Genomic DNA, 23,536 nt, shown 5'->3' with positions numbered 1-23,536 from the left:
ATGGAACATATATTTATAAGGATTATTTATATTTCTAAAGGAAAATAGCATAGTATGTTTCTAAGGGAAAATACGAAAGTATTTGAAGAAATGACATGTAAAAACTCTAAGCTAACGAGTTTTTCAAAGAAAATAATAATATTAAAGCTCATATTTTGCTTTGTAATTAGTTAGAAGATAGTTATAATAATGCATTTTTTGGCCCTTTTGTTCTGAGCAGTTTCATGGACTCTAAACTCAACCTTTTAGCTAGTTTCTTAGTCAACAAATGTAATCAAAATTTATCATCATTAACAGGGGACTAGCCCCTGTACCTATCCCCGCCACCTGCAATTCCATTTGCATAGTTCTAATTTGCTACCAAAAAAAAAAAGAGGGTACCTACAACCCATTAACCACAACAACTCAGTTAGTTGTGTTGCTCGTCGCGTTGCCAACTTAACTGGCTGACTAACTGGCCAGCAGTTAGCCCTTTTTGATGGAGCCCCTTACCCACCCTTACACCTCACCCTAGCCTAGCTTCAGATGGTAGACCTAACCCATAATACAAATTATATTGTTTTTGTATTTATGGCATGTGTTCATTTCAGTTTTTCTTTAACAGCTTTTTAACATGTAAATTCGATTTTTAGCGTGTACTGCCACACACACACAGATACACTCACACACTCGGTCGCGCACACACACACCTTAATTAAATTTCTAATTATTGTAATTAACCACATTAATATGACCTCATGCGCACCCTAATTTGCTAAAATTCCTAGCCAAACACCCCGCAAGCCCCGCTTTCGACATAGCGTAAAATTGTGTAGAAAATTGTCGGTAAACATTTTTACAGTTTATTTGCAAAGCGTGGCGACCGCGACGTAGACGACGCCCAGTCAACCCCTCCTCCTCCTCCTCTTCCTCCTGCCCCTTACCACGCCCCTCTTCTGCAGCTGCCCAACGGTTGGTAGCTTCGCTATATGTGGTCGGTCCTTGTTGCTTTTTATTATATGGCCTCGGCATTGTTCGTGATATAATACCCTAGATGACAGTTGGCACGGGCTATGATGGCGGTGCACGAGGTTTGTGACAATAAGCAAAAATATATATACATTTTTTTTTTAAAATATAGATTGTAAAGTTTAAATATATTCATAAGATTTAAGTGCCATGCAAGCTAAAATTATAAGTTAAAGACTTGCTAGATTTTATTGGGTATCTACATGTCCAGAACTTCTGACTTTTTGCATTCTAACTTATTTCTGATTGTTGTTGTTCGTTGTTGGGCAGCGGTTGGCCTTAATGAGGTCATGTGTGTGTGTGAGTGTGATTGTGAGTGTGTTGGTTGTGCGACGCTGGTGATTATGATGGCATGAAATTAACATTTAATTTGAGCTGAACTGGTGCGCCACCTAGCGGCGTCTGTACATACATACATACGTATACGTATGCGTGCGTCTGTGTGTATGTGGATTTGTGCTTTTGGCTAATTTATGCCGCTTGCCCCACAGACGTCTGAATGTGGCATCATTAGAGGCAACTTTGTGGCCCAGGACGCGCACCATTGGACAATGGCATGTAATTTATGTTTGTCTTAGCAGCTGCTTGCGTGAATTGTTGCCGTGAACCGCCAACAGCCAACAGCCACCAGCCACCAGCCAGTAGCCCCGCACCACCCAGCTGGCTGGGCGGCAACAAGTATATGGCGACCAACCAGTTAAAAGTTTTGCGGCCAAAAGTTTTGCTTGTCTGCGTTTAAGCAGCGACCAGACCAAAACCAGATCCCACAGCCACCAAGTTGTCCAAAAAAAAATTTTTGCCCTCTCTTTCTCTCACTCGCTCTTGCTCGGCCCTCTTGCTGTCTCTATCTCTGGGGGATTTTTGCTGGCTAGCAAAACTTTCTTTGGCTTATCAATGCCGTGTGGCTGTGCCACGTCCGGCACCCTGCGCCCCGATTGAAAAGACGCCCCCGCAGAAAAAAAAAAACTGCAGCCAGCAAAAATTATTGAAAACCAAGATGAAGAAAAAAATATAACTGAGAAATGGCAAAAATCGAGCGCATGTCAGCAGCATAAGTCGGTTTCGAGAAATGCCTTTACTCGACTTTTCTCTACTTTCCCATCCGCTTTTTTCTCTGTTACAGCTATTTCCCTTACATTTCATTTCATAATATGCCCGTCATTATTTATTAATGAGGCTTAAGCAGCGTCTAACATTTCAAAGCTCGGCAACCGCCACCAGGGACCAGTTGGTGGTGAGGGGCGAAGTTAGAGGGGGGGGGGGGGGGGGGGGGGGGGGGGGGGGGGGGATGCGTGTTTTGGGTGAGTGTTCAAAATAATAAAAATGTGCTCGTATTAAATATTAATTTCCATTTCGACTGATAAGTGCACAGCTCTATGAGCTCTATGTTGCGGCTGTCAGTGCCTGGAATTTGACCTGTCAAAGGTCACGAAATGCCGCGAATAGCTTGCGGCTAGAAGAAATGCCGAAAGTTGGGTTTTGAAAAAACTTTGAGGTGTTCTTTATGAAATGGCAAAATGCTTTAGGCTTAAAAAGCTTTTCGCATAGCCTTTAAAGCTCGTGATCAGTAGTGCAGAAATAGGGTTTCGGAATCGGAGATAGACAATATTTTATATTTTGTCATAACGTCGCAGGAGTAACAGTTTCGGGGCCATAGTTTAACTAACCCCAATTTCAGCTTGGGCTTAAGCAGTCCAAGTCCAAATCGTCTATGTGCTTGAATGTATCATCTCTGTCGCTAAACAAGCGTTTCCGCTAACACTCTACGGTTCAGCACACTTGAGCAGAGCCATTCGTAGAGCCCCTTTTTCGTCATTGACCCAAACAACACTTGAGTATTTCCGCTAGAAACAACAGAAAATGGTGTCAAGCATATCGCTCGCCAAAAAAAGAGGGTAAAGTTGAAAAAAAAAAAAACAGCCAAGGAAAGAGTATAGAGTAGGAACGAGAAAAACGGCAGACAAATTCCATGAACAAAATGAAATGTCAACAGTAAATTTACCTTACACTTTAGCCATTGTCATTTGTTGGTTGTTGGTTGTTTGGCTGTTGGTTTTTGGGCTGATTATTTTCTTTTCTAATGCGCTGAAAGCTCATTTTTCTTATTTGGGTAAAAATTCTCTTAATGGGATTTCCAAAAAAAAGAAGCGAAATGTCTATAGAGGCTATGCCAGAATTGGGTTCGGTGTGTGTGTGTGTGTAAAATGGCGCATAAATATGTTGAAAATGGACTTGAGAATTTATTTACATAAAAAAAGGATTTTACAAATGGAGCACGACGTAACAATATATACAGCCGGTGATTTGTTGTTGTTGGTGCCTTTTGTCATTATTATAAGCGACTGAACGATCCCTTTTTTTTTCTTATGCTACTTGAAAGCCACTGTTGCCTTGGTGACAGCTGATGAGGGCTGCAACGGGGGCTGTTTGGGGGGTTGGTTTTATTGAGAGCTCAGCTCTATATCTGTTACACACATTGGGCCGGGCCAATGACCATAAATCTGTAGACAGGCAACCAGAAATAAAGATGAGAAAAATTTGTTGGCCTAACAACATTTGGTGGCACCCAATTGAAATGCTACTCAGTTTTGCAGCAAGTTCATTTAAAATTGTTGTCAAGGATTGGTTGGTCTGAACAGGGGGCGGGGGCGCGCTGGGGAAAAGGTAGAGCACAGAGGGGCAGGGGAGGCGGCAGAAACAAAGTCGCGCGCACTAAGCAGCAAATCCTTTCATCCGATTTAAGTAAATGCAAACAAAATAAGTAAATAGCAAGAAGCAACAAACCATCCACGCGTCTGCCCCCCTTGGAGCTTAGCGCCTTGCAGGCGCGCCTTCAGGCAGCGCATTCCCTACCCCAACACGCCCCTCGCCAAGCCCCTGCACTCCTTGACAGGAACCCCTCTCGACAGACACTTGGGCGAGCTTGTTAAAACTTTAAGTCCGTTTTACTTAACTTGGCTCCTTTAGCTGACAGTTGTAACTGTTTCTGTTTTGCCGTGCTTTCAACTCGATCTCTGTCTCTCTCTCTCTCTCTTTCTCTCTGCCTCTCTCTCTCTCTCTCTCTCTCTCTTTATCTCTCTCCCTCTCTTTCTCTCCCCCTCTCTCTCCCTTCTTTTCTCTCGCATACTCTATCGCTTTACTTAAGTTTGTTAATATTTAAATGTTTTGTTTAAAACCTTTAACCATTTAACACATTTGACTTGCTTTTTTTTCAAGTTCTCGTCTTTTTTTATTTCTGTTATTGACAGCGTCTCTAATTGACTTGCTTTGTTTCTACATCTATCTCGCCCCTTTCACACTCACTGCTGCTGTCTCTGTTGCGCTGACAAGCCCTTTAATTAGTCAACTTGCTTAGCCACTTTTGGTATTGACACATGATCAAATGGTTTTAATTTCAGCTTTTCTTAAAGCAGTCTATTTTTAGCTTATTATTTTTAACAAATCTTTTATTGTTTTAAGTGAAGCAATGCTCTGTGATCAAAAATTAAAGTAGTCCCTCTTTATTTGATATTGATCTAATTTGGTATATTAATGGCCGTTTTAGTTATTTAATCACAAAGTTGAAATTTAATTTTAAGTGCGAGATTTTTGTTAGAAAGAAATTCTGAATTCAATTTTATAAATTTTTATCCTGATGGGAAATATAAAACTTTTCTCTTTATACATTTTTTTGTTAATATTTAAGCATAAGAAAACAAACTTTCTGCGTGCATTTCTTCCATAGGCAAAATTCCTCATGTATTTGAATATACACATATATCACAAAATATATGCTTTATAGGAAATTCGACTCAAAGATTGTATTCGAAATATCGTAATCTGTTAATGATTAAAAAGACAACCATAGAACAGACATAAAGAATAAATAATGATAAATAACTTTAATAATGAAAAAAAAAACATACTTTAAAAAGTATTTAAAATTCACTCTTTAATAATTTGTTCCCCATGGCTTATAACTCTTTCTCTACTCTGCAAACACACAGAAACTAATTGAAAGACAAATTGGTAGCTTCTGAAAAACACACACATATATATATATATATATATATATATATATACACACACTCACTTAGCCACAACAATTACTCAACTCACAACTCACAACAAGAGCTCTCGAAATGGCCGCATTATTAAATGCTTAAAGCTACCCAAGAGGAGGCTTAAACTCCGGAGGCTGGCACACTTGAAAAAGAACGAAAAAAAAGTTGCCATGGTCTATGCGATATTTTGCGTAGCTCGGCATAATTTCAAATTAGTGCACTCAATGGCAATTGTTTTGCAGGTTTTCTAGCTTTCCACAGTTTTGCTGGTTTTATGCATTTCGACCGGCATATATTTACATAGCCGGCGCACGCTGTCAGCCAAAATGCAAAAATGCCTCGAACGGGGCCCAGAAACAACTGCTTCTCTGGCTGCAGTGAATATGTGGACCAAGGCCCAGTAGCATCAATTTCTGCAAATGCAGCTCAAAACAAATCGGTATGCATAGGGTTTGCACAGCTTGACAGTGAAATGCCCTACATTAATTGATTTATTTATAACACTTGATCTTATCGAGCGAATATTATGAAGTGTGTACCCACAATCAAAACGATAATCCTTTAATTCGACTTTAAATAAGCTTTGGTAAAAGTATTTGTATGTTATACACGCACATATCAGATTTATAGCTGTTACAGTCTTTGATTTGATTTTTAAAGACCTTTCAAAAGAGTTATTACCCTGGCCATATCGTTTACAGGGTATAGAAATGCCAAAGCACGGTCAGCCCAGTTGACTGGGGCGAGTAATGCAGCTGCTGCATGCAACTGGATGCGTGTTTTGCGGCTTAACAGCAACTGCAACGGTCAGCGCAAGTGGTCACCAAGGGGTATTGAGGGTGAAGTGCCGGTCAGTCTGCCAGCTATGAGCAACGGGCATTAAAGTGCTGCATAAGCTGAGGCGCACGCATGCCTCGCTGCATAATAGGTAAAAACGTTGGCAAAAATCCTGGCAAAAATGTTGAAAAAAATTCAGGCAGCTTTGAAAAAAAAAACACATATATATAGATGTATATGTATATGGAGGAAAAATGTGGAATTGCTTTGACATTTTAACATTGTAGTAGCAAGTTGTGTCGCCTGGTCCGGTCGTCAACTTTGTTGCTGCTGGTGCTGCTGTTGCTGCCCCTGAAATGGCGAGGGCGTAAAATTGCCGTAACATGACAGCGAACAACTTGGCGAAGGTAACTCAAAACGCGCTGCGAACACGCAAGGCCGGAGACCATCTAGCCGAATACAGCCAAAAAATTGACCCACCAACCCACTAAACCGCCAAGACCCACCAAGAAACCCACTCGGGCGAACTCAAAACCATTTTCAAAGTATTTGCCTAATGTACTCGCTGCTCGGCTGCTCGCTTGTTGGTGTTGACTTTGACGCACACATACACACACCCACAGCCACACACACCGGGGGGGGTTTTGCGGGGTCTGAGCAACGTTTATCAGTGAGCGCTAGAAGAAAGTTTTTCATAATGTGTGGAAAAGAACTTGCGCCAGCCCAAAAGAAAAACTGTCAACTTGACACAGGCGGTGTCCTTTTTTCGTGTCTTCCCTGAGTGTATACGGGCATGTTGGGGTATATTAGCTATGTATGCAAGCAGGTAAGAAAAAAAGTCACGAAAGTTTTGATATATAACATACAATATACGACAAATAGCTTAGATAAGGCAACCAAATCTATTATATGCATAACATTCATTCGATTTTATATAAAGCAATTTCATTTAGAATTCCCAACATATTTTACCTTAGACTAGTTCAAATAGCGTAACAAAAGGCGGTTAGAAGGCCATGAGATTCGAGGAAAATAAGAATTGAACATACTAGTAATAGCTGTAACATTATCTATGCGAATTTCATGCTATGCTCCATTAATTTTATAATTCTCAATTGGTTTTAGCTTAAAGCAAGTATGTAGCGTAACAGTTGCTCATGGTAAGTAAGTTTTTGTTATGCACTTCCTTCAGGGCATTAAATATTCGTTATTGTACACAATTTGCCAGCTCATATTTCTTGTTGTTCTCGTTCTTTTTTTTGTTGTTGCTTGCAGCTTTGCTTCGCTCTGCCTACATTATTTATGCATTTTTCTTTCGGTGGCTGCTGCTGCTGTTGGCTTTTAATAGTTGTGTCTGCGGCATTGTGCGAGTATGTGCAACGGTGTGAGTGTGTGTGCGTTCGTCTGTGAGTGTGTGTGCGTGTGCGCGTGTTTACCACATTGAAAAGTTTTCTTTGCAAAGTGCTTGGTACATGCGAGCGCGCAAATATGCCAAAAAATATGCTACACAAAAATCGCTCAAGTGCAAAGTTTTAACAATTGGAAAGTTTGCATCCTGGGCGCAGTCTGTCGAAGAAAAACCAGAGCCAGAGGTAGCTCCCAGTGCTCCAATCCAACACCTCCCAATACACCGCCCACCCCCTCGATGCTCGACACCCTCCTTCAGTCAAGTACTTAGTTAGAGCGTCAAACACAAAATGCAAACCAAGCGGCGGACGGGGTAAGGAAAGGAAAGGGGGTCGACATGTGCTTTAAGTGCTGGTCACATAACTGCGAAGTGAAGCTGACAAAAAATAAACTTGTCCTCAATTTGTGTGCATGGCACCAAAGTGTTGAAAAACGTTTGACAACAAGTGAAATATGAAGTTGAGTGCGAAAAAAAATGTCTATATATATATATATATATATATAGCCTAAAAATGAAGAATGTGAAGAGCAAAAGCTGACTTTAGATTAGATTATTAATAAACGGCAAATGTTTTAAGAACTTATTTACTTTTTTTTGGTTTGCTAGATGGCAGAAAATAAAAGAGTTTAAGCTTTAAGAGAGTGTTTAATGTACTCAAAGAAAAAGATGTCAACAATATATAATATATTTAATTGATAATGATTGTTATTAAAGGTATAGTATATGATAAATCTAATGTCATTATTCGAAATGTATCATTGATTTGGGAATATCTTGGTTGAATATAAATGTGATTAGGTTAATTTAACAAGCATTTAATTAAATTTTCATTTTTTAATATATTTTGAATTTTTTTTCTTATTGCAACTTTAGCAAATGGCCAAAGAGCGAACTTTACAGACTTCAAAGTGCTTGAAAAAATTGCAACGAATAAATCAAGTAAAATAAATACAAATGCACATTGGCTTTAAATAGTTGACTCGACTGGCTCAAAGTTCGAACTGGAGCCAAAGCAAATATGGCAACAAAGAGATATTAGATAGAGAAAGAGAGCAACAAAATGGATGGAGAGACAGGATGGAAGAGTGAGGGGTACAGGGTAGAAACGAGTACGAGTAGCAAAAACAAACTTTTGCTAGTTTGCATTGCCTTGCAAGTGGCAAAGTGGCGCCACCTGGCGACCCAATGAGGTGTGAAGATGAACAGTCGCAAGTATCTAAAGGCGTTATTGTACACCTAAAGCAAATACGAGTGTAGCACCATGGCAAAAACCAAATCAAATGCGCTGCAATCTCTATGGGTGTGTGTGCGAGTGTGTTTTTTGTGGTCGGGTCTTCGCCTAGCAGCTGCTGCCCGTCCCGCCACACCTGCCCCTAACCAAGCCCCTATTCAAACCCCTTGCGTCTTCTCGTTGCCCTCGCACCGAGTGCTGCCTGTTGCCTGGCGCTTGGTCTACACCTTTGTGGAAATCAAACAATGTCAACTATGCAACACAAAAGCGACAATGCCGTCGCTTTGTCTGACTGCCAAAGTGCAGGGGCAGCCGAGAGGGGGTTCTGGGGTGGAGGTACTGTGGCAAGTGCGGCTCTTGTTGCTGGCTCTGCTCTGCTCTGCTGTTGTTGGTTATTTTGTTTTCTTTCACTTTTTTATATGTGCCATACAAAAATAGCTCACTTTGCGGACGGCATTTCTCATTCTCAGTCTCGTTTCACGCTATTCTCTCGGTGTGGAAAAACCCCCCAACCCCCTCACTGCTACCCTTTTAGCCAACTGTTTCATGTTGTTTTTTTATGCCCGCAATTTGCATTGCCTGCTTTGTCGACGTCTTTTGCACTTTTGCTTTTTCCTCGTGCAGCTGCTTAAAGCGAAACGAAAGTAAAAAATACACAAAAAATACACAGAAAAATAATGACATTAAAATGCGCATTATATTAAAGCCCGATGCCCGATTTGCTGCTAGCCAGGCATCGACATGCCCCAATGGGGGGCGCCGCACGTGCCGCTTGAACCTTAACCCCTTGGCGTGTGCTCACACGACATGCAAACGGAAACGAACAACAACCAGCAACAACTAACAACAACAACAACAACAACGAGTTGCCTGGCAAACTACTTCAGTTTTATGAGGCTACCCGCTGCGACTCCTAAGCCCCTCCGCCCTTCCTGCTCTGCCATCAATTGACAATTATGAGGCCACGCCCATTGCCGTGCTCATAAATTTTGTAATTATTCCCCTGCGTGCTCCCCAAAACAACAACAAAGCCACACGAGAAAAAATGAACACACACGCATCATGAAAAGCAGCCCCTACTATAAGAGAGAGTGAGAGAATGAAAGGGACAGAAGGAGAGAGAGGTAGTTCTGCTGGGCTTTGAAAATTTTGGAAATAAGCATATGGTATATGATGATGGCATATGTGAGATATGGCATATGGCGTGATGAAAACAAAAGGAGTTTAAAGAGTTCATATTTTGAGCTGAGCTTTATTGGGCATCGAGTTTCTAGCAAATTACTCTGGAAAAGAGTGAAGTAACGATTTATGTGTTATACATAAAAAAGGCACAACTAATATACAAATCTAGACGCCGTAAAGTTTATATTCTATGTAATAGAATTTCAGACGGCAAGCCCGCAGCACGCAATTGCCTGTTAACCAGTTGGGAATAATGAGCGTTTAATATGAAAAATTAGCTACGTGTGCAAAGCTTTACCTACTTCAAGTAATATGTTGTTTCTATTCCAGATTCATTTAGTAAGCTTTTATATTTTTATTACACATTTTATTCTTGATGCAAAGTATATTATTTACTGTAGAGGCCTCGATGTTCGTCTATCGTCAAATTGATTCAATTTTTTAACCGACTCTTTAAATTGGAATTTACTCAGAAAACAAAATTGAAAAACTATGTCATATGCTAAATTCAAAGAATAATTTAATGTTATCATATATTAATATAATAAACAATAATTAATTACTTAATTATTTATTATATTTTATAGTTATATTTTAGTGAAATTGGCCTCAACATTCAATTCATAGTTTCCAAAAAGCTAGTTACTTATACCTTTTAACAATAAAAAAAACGAAAATCCATAAAACTGAAAAGAGAATTATGTACAAAACTCCATAACAATTGGCTAAGTTCCCGAAAAAAAGAAAAACAAAAAAAAAACATAGTAGCCGCACCCCGTAACCTTGTCGAGAAACGGAAATAAATGAAATTTATTGTCACGCACACGTCTACAGAAAGGAAATTTTTGTCTGGGTACTTCGTAAGGGAATGCAATTAAAATTTCATGTACTTATTGCTGCCTGCGCACCTTAATTGATTAATATAAGCCCCCGCCCGACCTCTGAACCTTAACAAAATAACAACAACAACAACAAAAATTACGAATTTGTGGTAAAAGGGCCAAACAAATTAATTAAAAAATGCGTTGTCTGCTTTTAGGCGGCATCTTGTGAGGAGCAGCCAGTCGGCCGTTTCGGGGAGCTGTCTTAGCCATAACGCTGGATGCTAACAAAAATAAATAAATTGTACTTAAAGGGGCTTCCGAGTCGCCGCAGTGCAGCCATAAACATTAATTAAAACTTTTGACCCTTGCCCGGGCCGAAGGGGCATAGGCGGCAGCTGCTACTGCTGAGGGGCTGCTCATCAGCTGCAATATTCATGTGCAGACCAGCAACTGCAGCAACAACAACAGCAACGTGAACAACCTACAAACTAGTACAATAAAATGCACTCAAAATTGTTGCCTCAAGTGGGGGGAGGGGAGGGGTGGAGAGGGCAAGCTGTACGCTAAACGGCGGCCGGTGCGGCCTCAGTGGCCTTATTTGCACGTACCGCTCGAAAAATTACGAGTTAAGCACTTTTTGCCCACGGCACAACACACACTCAAACACATACACACACATACACACGGACACACACACATATGTGAGTCATGAATCATTTAGCACTCACACACACGCGAAGCAAGCGCGCGCAAACTTTTCGCTTTTTAAATGAAAACTGCGCGAGGATTTCCCTTTTTACTCTGTAAAAGGTTGTTGCAAAAGGGCAACCATTTGATGAACCGAAATAAGGAAACCAAAATCAGAACTATATAGGAAAAATCACAATTTGGACATAACCCGATTACTCAACCTTAAGAAAATTACCTTGGATATTTAATTAAACTAAGTGGTTTATTTGGTTATCAATTTTATTTTATTTTATTTTTTTTTTTGCCTACGAAAGCTGAGGTTCGAATATTTCAATATTATTCATTTTAAATGGAACTATTGTGAGTTTGAACTGGTTCATTAACTAACACATGTTAGCATATTTCCTCCCCTTACCAGACCATTCGCTCGGTATATAAAAAACAAAACTCTTAGTCTTAGATCAGATCCATTCTTGAAAACACACACCAACAAACAATAGCTACTGCATTATTGAAAGAAAGACTTTTGAGCTTTTAATCTCACATTTGAAGTTCATTTAGTTACAGAATTTTGCAAGTCCAGCTTTTTGCACCATGTCATGCTACCACAGAAACCAATATGTTAAATTGCAGGGTATTTCTGTAGTTCATTCACTTTCATAAACATTTTTTTAGTACTTTTTTTCTTGGGCCATTGCCGAAATTTGTTCGCTACAAGCAAAATATGACACGGACATATGGCGCTGCCCAGCAAAATGTGTGTTCGGCTCAGTGTGTGGTGTGTTGTATGTGTGAGTGTGTGTGTGTGTGTGAGTGTGACTGAATGTGGCATACTTTTTGGGCGTCAGCTCGGTTAGATGGAAACAAACAAATAGACAAAAGTGGCAAACACACACACACAGAGTAGAGACTGAGTCAAACACACTCATCTGGCTGCCAAGGAAACTCAATTGAAGAGAAAGCCCGGCGAACCAGCGAAGCATTAAATTAACATTTTTTCTAATTAAACTGGCAGCAAGTGGTATGCATAAAAAAAAAAAACCAAATGTGCTGCACAATGCGTTGCCACAATTTGTGGCACTTAAAAGTGAAGCAGCAAAGATTTGCATAATGTCATTCTGTCTGCGGTGGCATTTGAGCCAGATAAGTGCGACTTGAAGCCAGGAGATTTCAGTTGGGTATTTTAATGATTAAAGAAAAAAAAGGGTTTCAACAATTTAAATGAACTGATTCATCCTCGAAGCAAATCTAAGATGAACATTTTTAAAGCACAAAGCTCAAAGCTGACCAGCTGATGAAGTGTGTGCTTGAGTGTTCCGATAAAATGTTACTTTGTAGTATATAATATTTAACTCTGAACGTATATTTGTAAAATTATGTTTAACATAAAATAATACAAGGTGTGCATTGGAACGGAAGGAAAGTGGAATATGTTTACTATACAGAGGAAATTGCAGTTAATATACGTAAGCGTATACGCACAAATTGGTAATTGAAACATTCGCAGACTAAAATGTCAAGCGATCTATATAACAGTTGGCTTACATTATATTCCATCTATTGGAATTGAGCTGCGCTTTCGTTGGTGAGTGCTCAACTTTTCAGCAGGATTCAATGGCAGCCCCTGAAGACCACGCCAAGCCATTGCCTCATGCCTCGGACAGTTGAGGCAAATGAGACACGCAAATGCGAATGCGTTTTATTAATGTCATCATATCATTAGATCAACAAACATGCCCATATAAGAAGTACTTGAACACGCTCTTAACTGCGCCCCCCCTCCGAATGCTCAACAATAATAATGTTTTGGCATTTATCACACTTTTTTTTCTCGCCCGTTTGTGGCAAAGTGACCAAGCAAAGTGGCTCTAAAATTTCAGTGGCATCAACAAACAGCACAAACGAGAAGAAAATAAAAGCGAGATAAATAAATGTGGCAACAACAAAGAGCAAAGCGCCATAAATCTAAATAACAAATTTTTACGAGAAACGAGACCATAAATAAGATGTTACTGCGACGGGCCTAGCCAGAAAATAATAGTGGAAACACAGGCCGCATTCCCTGTTCCATTTTCGACCCTCTCCCTCCCCCAGCAATGTCTGGCTCGGACCATGCGGCTACAATTCCTGAGAGTTCTGTTAATTTAATATTATTACTTTTCATTACAACTGGGCCCCTCTATCTGGTGTGTCCCTCTTTCTGATGGGCTACAGCAAAAAGCTGTTAGTTTGTTGGTTTTTTTTTTTGTTTTTTTTTTTTCATTTTTCTCGCTCATTCAAGAGGTCCCAAATGTCAACACATTAATGTCGCAGGACCTGCGAGGCCAGGGTCATATAAATCAACATTTATCTGCTGCCATCGCCGACAATTGAAAATGACAGAAAAAGCAACCGAAACGACCGCATAAATAAATACTTTCATCTTATTTTACGCTAATTACGTAACGCCCTAAAAGCACATACATATATATCTTTCCGTATTCAAGTAATTACAGTTACAAAATTCTGGGAAATATATAATAAATGCAGCTTAGAGCATGTTGCAAAACGAGTAAAAATAATACTTTTTATTATTATTAAATATTAAAATCAGTTGATAACGGGATATTATAAGACTAATGGAAAGGAACTTTCCGAGGCTAAAAATTTCAATATATTCACTTTATTTTCCAACTGCATTTGAGTGTTGAAAGCAAACCTCGCTAAAAATATTATTTCCTTCAGTTTTTGCCCGAGTTGGAAAAGTAAAATATGTGCAAGAGTCAAAATGTTAGCTTAAATTGGGGAGAATGAAAACAAGTTTCTAGAAACAGGTTGCAGATATATTTTGTGTGAAAAAGGATGAGAGCTGTTGTTGTTTGGTCTCACCTTTCACACGGCTGCTTCATTGCATTGGGCTAATAAACAAGCAGCCAGGACATTGCACAAAAACGAAATAGCAGCAGCAGCAGCAGCAACAACAATAGCAAATGTTGCACATCCTGTTGGACAGAAGAGTTTTTCTTGTTGTTGTTGTTTTTTGTACAGTTTTGTCGCACCTCTTTTTTTCGTATACACGTGTGTTTGAGTGTGTGTGTGTGTGTGTGTGTGTTGGACTCGTATGAACCATTAAATTGAAATTTATGCGGCACTTTGCCGCGTGAAATGTTTGTACAACTCGTTGCGGGCTGCGGCTTTTCAGCAGGACATGCTCCCCTTCCCTTCCATTCCCCTCGCCGCTCTCTATCTATTTGTAGCGGCCCTGGGCGTTGACAGAGCGACAAACCGTTAGACAACAACATTTGTCGAGTGGCTGGACTGGGCCAAGATCCGTGGGCGGGGGCGGGCTCGGGTTGGCAGGCTGGTTTAAAAACATATGCAAAACTATTTGCTGTTTGCCGTGTGTATTGCATGTAAATGGTTCTTTGACCCCCTCTCGCTTTCACCACCCCCCAGCCATTCTTCTTTCAAACCATTTCCCCTCTTCACAGCTTTTCACACACGGAAACGTTTGCCGGCTAATTTGTCGTTTGTTTGAAATTATGACACAAAAGCGGCTCAACGCCGGCCAATTGTCTGGCTTTAGCCGGAGGGGGGGCTCTGCCCCCACAGCCCACGCCCACGCACAGCTGCACAGTGGGCAACGCAACACAAATATCAACCACATATTTAGGTTTTTTTTTTGTTCATTCTGGTTTTTTTCGCAACAAGTTTTAATTAATTTGCCGCAACTTCAGCCCAATCTGAACAGCCTCCCCTCGCAATAATTCTCATGCTCTCTCTCTCACTCTCACGCCCAGTCGCTGTGACGAGCAGGGCTCACAAAAAGTTGATGCTACGATAATTTGAAAAGTTTTCGCTTAGACAGCGACAGCGAAGTAGGTAGAATTTATCCCCCTCTGGCAAGCCAAGCCCCTCACTGGCAGCGTCGCGCTTGCAAATCGCTGCCAAGCTAAAACCTCAACGAGAAACCGAGAAACTGGCAACTGGCAAACTATATGAATACGACATGCTATATTAAGCCTCAAATAAATGCAGCGCCATAATTAACATATAGCAAAAGTTTTCGCTACACTCTAAGCCATAAGCTGCCGAAAAACTAGTACAAACCCTCTGCCAAAACCGAACCACATCTCCCCACAGCCCCCAGCCCCAACACACCATATACTCCCCTATACCACCATTCGCGCTGACTGATGAAATATGACTCCAAAAACAAGTTCTTCTCAGTGTGTGAAGGGGTGGGCTGTGGGTCGACCTGGCAAAGCAATTTGAAATTTACAACTTTCGCTTGATTGAGCCAAAAAACAAAAAGAACATTGAGCACATGGCGTTAGATATTTGAAAAGAAGCTAAACCTGACTTCAATCGTCGATTAATTGCCGTTGCATTAATTGCCGCGACATGAGTCGGCTTATGCCTACAGCAAACTTTAAGATTAATGCATATTTACCTCTCTGCTTCTGCACATTATCTTCGCAAAGGTAATTAGTAAAGCAGATACTGCATTTGGTCGTAATTAAGTAACAGATACTGCGAGATATAAAATATTAGCTTTAGATACGTGCAGAAAATTCCACGCATATCAAAAAAAACAATCGATTGAAAATTCTCTCTAAATGTGAGCTGCTACTGCAATATGAAATTTTTAAGTCGATGACACTTATCGATCACAATTGATTATTCAGAAATTAAATCTAAGTAAATATGAAAAAATATTTTCGCGCTCAAGGGAATAGATAATAAAATAAGAAGGATTTGAAAATAATTAGAATTTATATTACAAAAAATTTGATTAAAACTTTCACTTGCAAAACCGAAATAGTTAATATTAAAAAATTTATTTGTTTAAAGACAAAGTTATCGATACCTATATCAATAATAAATTTTTTGTGTTATTACTTATTTATAATATAATAATAGTTTAGTTAATAATAATTATGGGAACACAAAGTGAACTGCTAATCCTTTGTAATGTGACCTTTTTAAGCTCTTACCATAATAAAATCTTTCAGCTAGTTAAGTTAATGAAATAGGAATAGGAATAGGATTCAGATGGAATCCCATGCAATAAGAATTTAAAAATTTATTTTACTATAATTTTAATATACTAACTCATCTTAAATGAACTCAAATTTCTTGGTTTTCAATCATTTAAAATCTATCCATCTATCTAAATATTTTCGTTGATAGTCTTATATATATTTCATAGTTTTAAACTTCTTGATTTGGACTTTGTTAGTGTTAGTTTGATTTTAAGCTTTTTTCTAATTAAAGCTGTCCCAACTAAGTGGAATTCCCCAATAAACTGAAATCAAGTCAACTGCAGACAGACTACAACTTAATCAACTCGAGTGTCAAGACATAAATGAAGCTTAATTGGAATTAACTGAGACTCAGCAGCTTAAGAAGCCTGCAACGTGCTACGTGTTGCATGAACAATTAGAAAGTGCGCTTAAATCTAAGCATAATATATCAAATGGAAATACCTTAAACTCTATATATATATTTGCCATTTAGTAGTAGTATTTATTAGTGTACTCACGGACTGCATCGACGGTCGCTGGTGTCCAGATAAGCAACAGGGCTGCAAACAAGTTGACTGCAACAAAACTGGCTGCCATCTGCAGACCCATTATTTATTTAATGCCAAAAAGAGTGTGTGAGAGAGTGGATCGTGCTGATATGGTGGTGGTGGGGGTATGTCGCTGCCTAATACTTAAGCGAGAGCTTGTGCAAATCACAAGTTTGAATATGCTAGTACTTAATACTGCAAATTGCTTTCGCCTGCGCGCTCTCTCTCTCTCTCTCTTTCCTCTTTTACAGTGCGATCAGACTTACTCTCTTTGCTGATATGCTCTGAAGCGCGCCTTACGCGCTCTCTCTCTCTCTCTCTCAAACGTTTCTGTCGACGTCAATGCGACTCTGCACGCGCTGTTTGACCATAGAGAGAGAGAGACAGTCAGTGTTGTGCAGCAGTGTTGGGTGGTGTGTTGTAAGGAGCGTTTTACACGCGGTTCGTGTATATGTGTGTGTGTGTGTAGTTTGGATTTGTGTGCGTATTAGTTTTTTTTATAGCATTTAGTTGTATGAACGTTTGTGATAACACGTAGAAAATGGTTGTTCAATCGTTTGTTAAATACATTTGCCCAAGCCGAAAATCATCGGATATAACAAGATATGTTAGCAAATGCGATGTCATCATCATCATTATTGGCATTATATGGCGGCATTTGATTAGTAAAATACAAACAAAATATTCATGCGCTCAACGCATGTGTCACGCCCATCGTTGTTGTTGGAATCGTTGTCGTAGTAGTTGTTGTTCACATTGTTCACGCATTATTATCGTTGTTATTATTATTGTGGTAATATTTGTGGACATTATGCGTTGATTGGTTCAGTTGTGTACAGTACCCCAATTGGTGTTGGTGTTGTTGATGTTGTCCGTTGTTCCGCATTTGACATCAGGTTTAACATCAGGATTATCGTAAGCATATATTGTTGCCATGTGGAGGGAAGCTGTTGTTACTATACGACAAAATTTACCTGCTTAAAGTTGTACTAAATACTTAAAAATGAACTCTTAAACAATATAGAGATATGCAGTTTTATATTCTCCTAATTTTTCTTCTTTATTTTTATTGATTTATAGATATTTTCTTTTTGCTGTTGTCATTTGATGCTTTTGTGTTAAGTCGCCTGCAAAAACAGATAGAGAGTGACATGTTGTGAGGGCAAATTCGACTGGCATCCTTGCCCTGACAAAGGATGTAAAATGAATACGAAACAACAGACCTTTGTGTGTGTGGGTTTTTTGTTGCGGTTTTTATGCAAATTTCAATCTATCGAACTTTTTAATCCAAAGCTAACATTTGCCTGAGTAAAACCCAACATATATTTTATGCATAAGAAATTGAAAACATGTTTAAAATATTTGCGAAAATCGAAGATAAGTAAATCAAAGCCATGGAAATAGTTCAAGTTTAAAGTAGACTATGGAACAAGAGAAAGGTTGTGTCGGCAGCCGAAAAAAGAGGAAGGTACAGTTTAACCAGCTATTAAAGCAATGCAATTCCGCGAAAGGCATCACGACTTCTATCGTACATACTTTTAGAAGTATTACATAAAATGCCTCACGGCCCTCTCAAAGTTCCAATATTCTAGCAACTAACGTATATAGATTGTATAAATATATTGTTTGCAGGTCTGAACAAGTGGAGAAACCAATTTGCACTCTTGCTGCACGCAATTAAGTTAATCAGACTAAATACTGGCATAAGTGGCATGCCACAAGGCGCGTCAGGCTATTCAAGGCCTATTATTAGATACCTCTACAAAGTGCACGACCTGAACAACAACAAAAACAGCAACAAATAATTGCCACAACTGTTGGCAATTAAATTCAACTTAAAATGCCTCCAAAGTCGGCACTCAAACTGCAAACTTCTCGAATTTCTATTGGACGGTTAGACAGACAGACAGACAGACAGGTTGGCAGCACTACCAAAAGGTAAATACAAAGTCACTGCGCAATTGCACGAGCTTTGTTACTTTTGATTTCTGTTTCTTTTGCTGACGTTTTTTATTATTATTTATTTTTTTGCACCCACTTTGTTTACATGGGCTTGCAGAGGAGCGAGCGGACCTGCCCACTTGGTAGCATGAAAAAAGGTAGAAAAAAGAACTGGTAAACTGCACTCAGCAAACAGGCCGTAGCCGCACGTGGGCGTGGCCAAGCTAGAGTTGTAGCCTAGGCGGAATATATATATACATATATATGTACACATATATATGTGTGAGTGTCTATGTATATACATCTCGCTTTATGCTCTATATGCACTTGTAAAAATCAATTAAACTTTTCAAGTGAAGTTATAATGGCTGCCAACTCGTTTTTTTGCGTTGTTGTTGCTTTTCTTATTGTTTTCATAGCCCTTGCATTGTTGCCTGCTGGAGTTGCTTTTGTTGTTATTGTTGTTGCAGTTGTCAAAAGTTTTAAAATAATTGGATTTTTTTTTTGCCATGGCACTTTTGCTGTAAGCACAGGCACGAACCCCAAAAAACCCACTGCCCTTTCCATCAAAATTAAAATTTTCTTTGTTACTGACAGCAAGGTATAGAGAGCGAAAGGCAGAGAGAAGGGAATAGGGCTGCGGGCGGGGGTGTAAGCGAGAGAGGGGGCTACACTTAATGCTGACTGCAGTCGTCGTCATACTCGTTGAGCGTTACCCAATTTCCACTACTGAAGTTTTCAACACCAATTGCAAACGTCAACAGCAACAAGAAAAACAACAGCAACAGCAGCAAAAGCAAGCAGAACAGCTGCGTGGGCGTGGCCGATCAACCGCCTACAAGGACTCGTATCAAGGGGCTGCCAACTTGAAGTGCAAGCTGCCCGTTGCCCGCGTTGCCAGTTGATTTAATGGATTTTATGCCACACGGCCCGTCATTATCGCAGAAAGATAAAGACAAGGGCCACAAATGCACTCACACATATATATGTGTCTACACATACATATATATATATATTTATATATATACAATATATAGGTTATATTCTCTCTAAAGCTTTCAGCATGTGCCACAGAGATCAACGATAATTTTGAATTACTTACAACTAGCAACTAAGCTGGAAAACGTTGCTTCGAAATTGCTAAATTGGAATTTATAATAAAAATAGATTGATTGGCGATAGGTATGGTATAATTTATGAGGTGTCTACTGTAACCATGCGTGCTTATTGTCTTTATGTTAAGCCGGAGCAGGAGAACTAAGTTGACTCCAGTTGCAATTTGCAACTTTTCAAGTTATCACTGTACTTAGATAGAACAAATTAAATTATATTTTTAACGCTTTTTTAATGATTTCTGAATAGAATTTTCTTTCCAAGAAATTAAGCCATAGAAATGTTTAAATATAATGCATTTTTTATAAGTGTAGGAAACAAGGCAAAATTGTCAACTTTACTTGAAATATCACTTGCTTCCAGGTTCTGTGTCAATGACAAAACTATATTTACTTTATTTCTACTAGCCTGAGATCGCAAACGATTAGCCTCGTTATAAAGAAGTCTAATAAAACATCATTCTCAAATGAGTATAACTTATACTATTCAATTATTCAAATTAGTCTTGGACTTAGTTTTTCACTAGACTTCTTTTTCCTGTAGTTCATAAAAGCCTAATAATTTTAATTAATTAATAACGTATTCATGCATTACATTTACTCAAGCTTTATGCAAATGTAAAGCAAAAAGATCTAATCCAATTGCTTATCAAATTTCTTACTCATATTTATTTCTCGTTTACTATTTACACGCTGACATAAACTTGACTTAGCCAGAGAAGAACTACACAGAAAACTTGCTGACTTTTTGTCAATTAGGCTAATGACATCTGATAAGCCAACTGCTCGCTAGATATGTTACCATATAATACAATAAAACAAAGAAAAACGAGTGTCAGCAATGGTTCAAGTTGACAGCAAGAACTTTAGCTGTCACACACGTCGTATGCGTGTTATGAGTGTCTCCAAAATGGATTCCAAACGCAAATACAACAAGTAATAGTGCTCTTGCCGTGAGTGGATACTCTAGTAGATACTCTGTACAACTATTTATATACAAACTTGGCCAATAATATATATATAAAATTGTCGGAGCTGCCGTCTTTTGCCATCTTTTGTTACATACATTTTTACGAATATAAACCTTTATAAACCCTTTTAGAGATTTCCAATATTCACAGGGTATTCAAATCTGCCCGAGATGTCGCAAAACTTCATTTAAATATTGCTTTGATGGAGCACATATATAAAAGGAAAAAGCAACAGCTCCTATAAAGGTAAAGGAAACACACATACACGCGCATAAAGATAAAATGGGCGTCAGCTCTTAAGGAGTAGGCGGGGATCCGGGGAAGTAGTTGACACAGCTGTCGACTCTAGTAGCTGCAATTTTTTTCATATTCTCTTTACCACATATTTTTCATATTTTCTTTATTTCTTTCTTTTTTCTGCGTTGGGTCTAATAAAAACACTTGACACCGAAACGAGCAAAACAAAGTGCTTGTGGGAGCCACGAAATGAGATGAAGAATGTGGGCAGGTAGGGATTGAAGAACGACGGAAGTAAGACGGAGAGCAGGAGCTTTAAGTATGTTGTGTATATCTTTGATGCAGCTTTAAGAATCTTAAGACAAATGCGAAAAAAAAAACACGAAAAGCATCTTATCAAAAATGTGAAACTCTTGACAACTGTAAAACTGTGCAAAACTACTTCATCAGGCGCTTAAGTCTCGAGGTCCTTTTCGCAAGCTGTTTGCCTTTTAAAACCAACTAACAATGTAAAACAACATAACTGAGCTGCTTTTGCTTGGCTTAACTGCAAATTATCTCTATGGCAAACAATCGAATGCTGCAAAAGTGGCAACAAAAAACGAAAAAAGGACAACAGTTGCTCCAAAGGACAACACTGAATGCTACACAATAAAAAGCAGCGCAAAAGTATGCTACAAAGTAGCAGCAGCAGCAGCTGTCAAAGGTCATGAAAAAGGACCAAATGCTCGCATTTGCAGTTTTAATGCGGCAACTAAATGTTCTTCACCTTCCCCCCTGCCACTGAAATTTCTTCGCTCCCTCAATGAGCTGGGAGTTGATTACAAATCCAATGCTTGGCTTATGCGAGCGTGCGATTTGTTGCCTTTGATGCGATTCATAAGCAAACTTCTTGAAGTCAGATCGAATATTACAAACGCAAAGGGAGAAGAAAAATTGCCTATTTCGCAGCGTGCTCTATTAATTCGCTGGATACGTTTTAAGAGCTCGTCAATTATTGAAGTGTGTGAAACTTGCGTTAACTATTTCTTGCTTGAAAAAACTTCAAGAGCTTGAGATATTCCACTTTTGCTTAAAAGTGTACCTTATGTGTATTAATAGTCGTGCTTTGAAATGGCCGTAAGCCTCTTGCGGAGCTGCATTAATCAATAGGCATTATGACATTCAAAGGGTTCAAATGTCAAAACACAGCACAATATTTATAATTTGGCACAAGTTTGACAAATATAAGTATAATACACATTATTTACGATAAGTCAGTTGGCGTGTGTGAGCTCTTGCTGATAATAAAAATTATAAAAATAATTTTACGAGTTTATTTTATGTGCAGAAATAGAGCTGAATTTCAAATTTCAGAGCACGAACTGCACAACCAATTTTATAGCATGCTTTTTGGGGCCGGCGAAAAATTCGGACACATAAATAAAACTCAGTTTTACTAAAATTTAATCTGAATTATATCTTCTATATTGTTTAGATTGACAAATTTCAATTGTCAGCCCAAAAATGCATTTGACAGTCGATTCAACTTAAAGCCATCTATCAAAAATGCCAGCTTCCTTTTTTTCGGGCAAGTTTCCATTGGATAGTTACACTTACGATTCACTGCGTGGAAATTCACTTACTAGGCCCATATAGCTACCCCAAAAAAAACCCTAACTGTGTCAATTTCTGGCGCATCCTTTTCGCTTGCTTGTCCCACAAAACTTGAGGACAATGTCCAGAGCAAACATTTCAATGCCTTTGCCCAACCAACAAATAAAAAATAAACGCCCAAAAAATCACAGCTCTTCGCCCAAAAACGATTGAGGCCGCAATCCACAGACACACACATACGCACACACACTCGCACACATGCACAACAGTGACCATCAGTCGCAGTCGCCGCAAACGTGACGCTTGTTTTGCGCTGCCCAAAACAAAGGCAGGAAATTTGGGCGTCAAACGCTGTGCCACGCCTCTAGCCTAACTACAAACTGGAAAACTGTTAACGCTTGCTTTAAGCCAAAAGCCCGAGGAGAGCAGCTCAAAATTGTTGTACCGCTCGTAAAAGCCAAAATGAAAATAGATAAAAAATAAAACGCTCACACACACACACACACACGCCCGCACGCACACACGCTCAGTGCAAAGCTACTTCATTTTGTAAATCAATTGAATTTTCAATTGTGTGTGCGTCGGCGAGCAAGAAGAAGCAGCAGCACCAGAAGTGGAAAAAAAGGCGAAGAAGGTAACATAAAAGTCAATGCGGGCACAAATAAAGGAAACGACACTATTACCCGGGACCAACAGCAGCAGCAGCTACAGTGGCAGGACAATGACACAGGACAACAACAACAACAACAAAAACAAACACAACAGATTTTGATTTTGGGTTAGTTTCCTACCTCCCCTCCTGCCCACATTACACGACGCCCCTGACGCGACCCTTGCCCCATGTCAATTGCTGTGAAAATCGTTTCATTTTGTGAAGCCACTTTTTTGGGTTCGTTATTTTTTTTGTCAATTTTCTATAAGAATTTTAACTCTATTTTAGCATTGCATAAGCAAATCCTCTG

The 23,536-nt window shown here is 39.2% G+C and overlaps 1 protein-coding gene across 2 annotated transcripts in view; it reads right to left on the bottom strand.

Annotated features, from left to right (window-relative positions):
* LOC115759220 (tyrosine-protein phosphatase Lar) overlaps window positions 1–23,536 on the bottom strand; it is a 151,735-nt gene that overhangs the window by 99,844 nt on the left and 28,355 nt on the right. For both annotated transcript variants that reach the window (XM_030700113.1, XM_030700114.1), the window contains exon 3: window positions 16,688–17,076. In XM_030700113.1, coding sequence (XP_030555973.1) covers window positions 16,688–16,778 — 91 coding nt within the window. In that variant the 5' untranslated portion in view covers window positions 16,779–17,076. The remainder of the gene's footprint in view (window positions 1–16,687; window positions 17,077–23,536) is intronic.

This window comes from Drosophila novamexicana, unplaced genomic scaffold (assembly GCF_003285875.2).
Source record: "Drosophila novamexicana strain 15010-1031.04,08,12 unplaced genomic scaffold, DnovRS2.1 tig00000193-arrow-pilon, whole genome shotgun sequence".
NCBI classification, from domain to species: Eukaryota; Metazoa; Arthropoda; class Insecta; order Diptera; family Drosophilidae; genus Drosophila; species Drosophila novamexicana.
The sequence above is the reverse complement of the archived record's forward strand: the minus strand, read 5'-3'. Positions and strand labels throughout refer to the sequence as shown.